General features: G+C 40.7%; 1 protein-coding gene across 1 annotated transcript; it reads right to left on the bottom strand.

Annotated features, from left to right (window-relative positions):
- Window positions 1–505: 505 nt before the first annotated feature.
- Window positions 506–4,634, bottom strand: LOC114503649 (olfactory receptor 7C1-like). The gene is made up of 2 exons (XM_028521296.2): window positions 4,515–4,634; window positions 506–1,454 (listed from the first exon to the last, which is right to left on the bottom strand). Exon 2 carries the CDS (start codon window positions 1,436–1,438, stop codon window positions 506–508), a length of 933 nt encoding a protein of 310 aa, XP_028377097.1. The 5' UTR covers window positions 1,439–1,454; window positions 4,515–4,634.
- Window positions 4,635–4,841: the final 207 nt, after the last annotated feature.

Genomic DNA, 4,841 nt, shown 5'->3' with positions numbered 1-4,841 from the left:
GTTTTTTGGGGGGGTCCTTCTCATACAAAGTGATATAATGAACTCTGAGATGCAAGATTTAAGCTGTACGAGGCCAAAGTAATTTTCTTCACTGCTGTATTCCATACACCTACAACAGCATGGCACACCAAAAGTGTTCAATAAATATTGTTGAATGAGTGACTTTGGTGAGAATTAGCAATGGTTCTGAACAAATTGTACTATGTCATAATTCTTATTCAAGTCTTCCCAGTAGGTTCCTGAAGTGGCTGGTATGGACCTGCAGGGCTGGAAATCCAAGATGAGGTGCAGTAATACATAATAAAAAGAGGGTATGAGGAGAGTAGAAATGAGAATAACAGAGGAATCACCATAAGAGGTTAAGGCAAAGTGCTTAAAAAGCCATCCTAACCAAAGTTACTTAGAGAATGGATGACAAGCAAATTCAATGTGATGAAGAGGTGGGATTTCTTTAGCTAACTCCTCCTACCCTTGTCGGCTAAGAATCCCAGGATGTGTGTTCCCCTTATGGAACATAGAGCTTTCCCCCAAGAACTTTCTGTAGAGCCCTCTTGATGTCCCTGTTCCGCAGGCTGTAGATGAAGGGATTCAGCATTGGGGTGACCACAGTGTACATCAGTGAGGCAATCATGCCCCTCCAGGAAGGTGCATAAGAACTGATATACACACCAAAGCCTGTCCCATAGAATAAAGAAACTGTGGACAGGTGAGACCCACAGGTAGAAAAGGCTTTATATTTCCCATCTGCTGATGGGATTCTCAGGATTGAGGAGACAATTCGAACATAGGAGAAAAGAATCCCTGAGAAGGGAACAATGCCAAGCAGGCTAGTTACCATATAGAGCAGGATGTAATTGATGAGTGTGTCTGAGCAGGCTATGGTGAGGGCCTGAGCAAGTTCACAGTAAAAGTGTGAAATCTCCCAGTTGGTACAGAAAGACAGCCGCAATGTCAACAGACTCTGGGTCAGGGAGTATGTTACACTGATGAGCAAGGACACGAGAACCAGCAGGCCACAGAGGCGGCGGTTCATGATGAGTGTGTAGTGTAAGGGGTGACAGATAGCCACAAACCGGTCATAGGCCATTATTGTAATGAGAAGAGTGTCCATAATTCCAAACACCATAAAAATACACATCTGGGTGATGCAGCCTGCATAGGTGATGGCTTTGCTCTGTGTCTGGATGTTCACCAGCATCTTTGGCATGGTGGTGGAGGTGAAACAGATGTCAGCCAAGGACAGGTTGTAAAGGAAGAAGTACATGGGTGTGTGGAGGTGAGAGTCAGAGGTGATGGCCAGGATGATGAGCAGGTTTCCCAACACAGTGATCAGGTACATAGACAGGAACAGACAGAATAGGATGGGTTGATTCTCTGAGTCTTGGGAAAATCCCTGAAGTATAAAATATGACAGTCTTGTTTGATTTCCTGTTTCCATGTTGTTGACATATCAGCTACATGACTGAGAAAAGAAAATAGCATGAAACAGACACTGAACATGTAATGGGGAATGAATACACTCTATTATGTAAAGCAACCCACAATAATCCTAATAAATGTTAAACCCAGCATGTTACTCTAACTTGATTTTTTTCCCTCAAAGTTAGATCTTGCATGTTAAAATTTTTTTTAGTATGCCTTACATACACTTCAGCAGTTTCAGATGCTGTGTGAATCTACGGAGCAGCCTGACTCGTGGCCCCGCCAATGCCAACTGCTCCTTAGAGGCAAATGACATAAGCCAGAAGGCCAAATCCAAGATGCTGCCCAGAAAAATCCATATCCAGACCATCAATGGCACTGCCTGCATATCCACAGCCCTGCCTAGTTCTCTTTCTTCTGCTTTCCCTCTCCCTCCTATAAAAACCTTTGCCTGCACTGAGATGTTATGATTGGCTTTGGGACTACAGACCCCATTTTCTCATGTGGCTGGCAGTTAAATATACCTCTTTCCTGTTCACCAGCACCTGTCTCATGACTTTGGCTTCTGTTGTGGCAGGCAGCCAACCTTGGATTGGCTCCAGATAGCCCTACATTATTTCTGCTTTTTAAACTTCTAGCAGTAAATGACTGGGCACAAAAGCCTTAATACAAAATTTAGGAATTGTATATTGTTCTGTTACATGCAACATTTCATATTGTTGATCAATCCTTACTTATTGTCCCATGGAACACTCATCTACCTTTTTTATCTCTGGCTTAGAAGTATCACTACACAGTTCAGAGCAATCTTGGAGCTTAGAGACAAAATGGTTTGTACTGGTTACAGCACAAATGTGGAGCATGTGGTCTGCTGAACTCAGTAACTTGATCTGGGTTGTCTGCCATCTCTGGGACTCACAAAAGGGTCAGATAACCATGTGTCGGAGGTGAGAGAATTTGAGAAATTATCTCAAATATCTGGACCGAGTATTATAGGATGAGTACAATGTAGATTTACTTCTTAAGGAAAAAAAGACAGATAAAGGAACATTTTCACCAAATAATAAACCACATTCACCAACACTTAAGACTTAGTGTACCAGGGACCAGCAACACCTTGTAGGAACAGGACCAGATGCTTCCTGGACATATGTCACTTGATAAAATATGTTTCATCTGTGAAGTGAAGAGATTGGTTGAAATGTCCATGGGAAGAACCAGTAGCAAAGCTTAAATTATTTCAGTACCCTAAAATACTCTTCAAAGACCACAAACAAAATTTTGAATCATTGTTTATGCTTTTCATAAAATACTGGGGGAGGAGACATTGCACAGGATTTTAACCTGTAAGCCTGAAAGGATGAGAGTCAGATTTGCATTCACAGTTCAGTGATGTTTACAATGGAGAGGTAACAGGGGGGCTCACATTCACCACCCACCTACTTTCTCCTCTCTTTACTCCAGGTGCTTAGGATCCTGTAGCCAGACACAGAGGAATGGGTCCTATAACCAGGGACATGGAATAGCATAAAAATATACAGTGATCTCCAGGGTTCTATTTTTTTTCTTGTTACAGTGTTTTTCTATACTTGCTGTTCTGTAATGCCCCTAGCTACACAGGAGACCATCATTAGCTGCCATCACTGTCAGTCTTCTTAGGTATAAAATCGAAAGTGGGAGGATAAGGCAGGGGATCCAAAGGTAAATACTTCCAGTTATAAAAGGAATAAGCCATGGGGATATAATATATGGCATAGTAACTAGATAATACTGTATTGAATTTTTGAAAGTTATTAAGAAACTGAATCTTAAAAGTTCTCATCCCAAGAAAAAAATTTCTGTAAGAATGTAAGGGGATAGATGGTAACTAGACTTATTGGGGAGATCATTTTCAATATATACAAATAGTGATCATCATGTTGGACACCTGAAACTAATATAATGTTATATATCTATTATATCTCAATTAAATAAACTCCAGAGCTGACAGTGTCTCTGGAACGATAAAAAATGGCCATTTCATACCCAATTTTTTAAGCAATGAATGAATATCTTTGTTCTGACCCTTTGGGGTAGGGACAGTTTGTAATCATCTCTGGTTGTTTTTCATCAATATTGTCATGACACATTTCTGAAGTATAATAGCTGGCAGAAAATTCTCCTGACTTTCAATAAGTGTAGCTTGCTTTCTCTCATTGGATTTTTTTTTTATTAAACAGAATAGGAGAGAGAACGTAAGAGATGCCAGAGATTCCAGATATTCCCTGGGGTGTGCTGTGTATGTTACAGCAATGACTGCTTTGGAAAAGAGGGAACAATTTCATCTTACCATCTATTGAACAGGCTTCCCTCCTGATCTCCTTTCACCTTTGTTTCCTGCACACGTTCCTCTGACTCAGATTTCTAAATGGAAATCGGATCGAATCACTCTCCTGCCTAAAGTCTTTGAAATGCCTTTGTGCCACCTGCTAAAATCATCCAAACTCCTTAGTATATCATGGCTCCATGTTGACACCCAAGAATTATTTCTCACCACTTCTCAGTTTTTATTGTAATTTCTGATCATTCTACAAAACTTTTGTTTTCCTACATGGCCATATCACCATATGTTTCTCAAGCTAGTCAGGACTTTCCCCCTTTGCCTAAACCTCTCTCTACTTTCTTCTCTCATTCCTACCTGTCACCATATACTTGGCACAGGCTGTCACCTTATTAGGTAATTCCTAGCCACCTGAGTTCTCAACACCAGGTAAATTCTTAGCACAAAGGGTACTCTTTGTGTTGGTTTTGTGGTAGAATTAATAAAAAGATGCACTATAGACCAATATTATTTCATTGCTGCAGCTCATCACATAGTCTTTGGGTGTTTACTGCTACAAAACTTGTAGTACTTCTTACCCACAAGGACGTTACTATGTGCAGAGAGGATGTTGAGAAACAAAAGAGAGAAATGGAGACAGAAAAAGAATATAAAGTCGATGCTTATTAAATAGCCATGTCTTCTTCTCAGTCCTGGGCAATGCGCATTCCCAGTGTTGACACCTATGAGGTCCAAACAATTTAGCCTATTTTCTCTTGTTCTTGCAGCTCACCTGGAATCTTTACCCAGAGCAACATCAGCAACTGCTTCTCCACAGCCTTTGCCTGAAATACCTGCACACACACCCCTGACTTTCTGTCCTACTTATCCAGAGGCACAAACACAAGATGACTGAGAGAAAAAACAGAGAAATGACAAGTGTATAAAAATTTCAAAAAAGATTAATTGTCAGACAATTGTTTTCCTGGGGTTATATTGAGGAGATTTATTACCTTTTAATTCCCTTTCTGGAAGCCCCCCCCCCCCCAACATTCACATTCTCAGTCCTTTTTTCTTGCATGTGAAACTGCTATACACTTTTCCCTGTATGAGCAGACAC

The sequence above is a fragment of the Phyllostomus discolor genome, chromosome 8, assembly GCF_004126475.2.
Source record: "Phyllostomus discolor isolate MPI-MPIP mPhyDis1 chromosome 8, mPhyDis1.pri.v3, whole genome shotgun sequence".
NCBI classification, from domain to species: Eukaryota; Metazoa; Chordata; class Mammalia; order Chiroptera; family Phyllostomidae; genus Phyllostomus; species Phyllostomus discolor.
Note: the sequence above shows the minus strand (reverse complement) of the source record. Positions and strands in the feature narration are given on the sequence as shown.

What these genes read in the sequence shown, in the direction of transcription:
- LOC114503649 (XM_028521296.2), bottom strand. Translation starts at nt 1,438, where the DNA reads ATGGAAACAGGAAATCAAACAAGACTGTCATATTTTATACTTCAGGGA.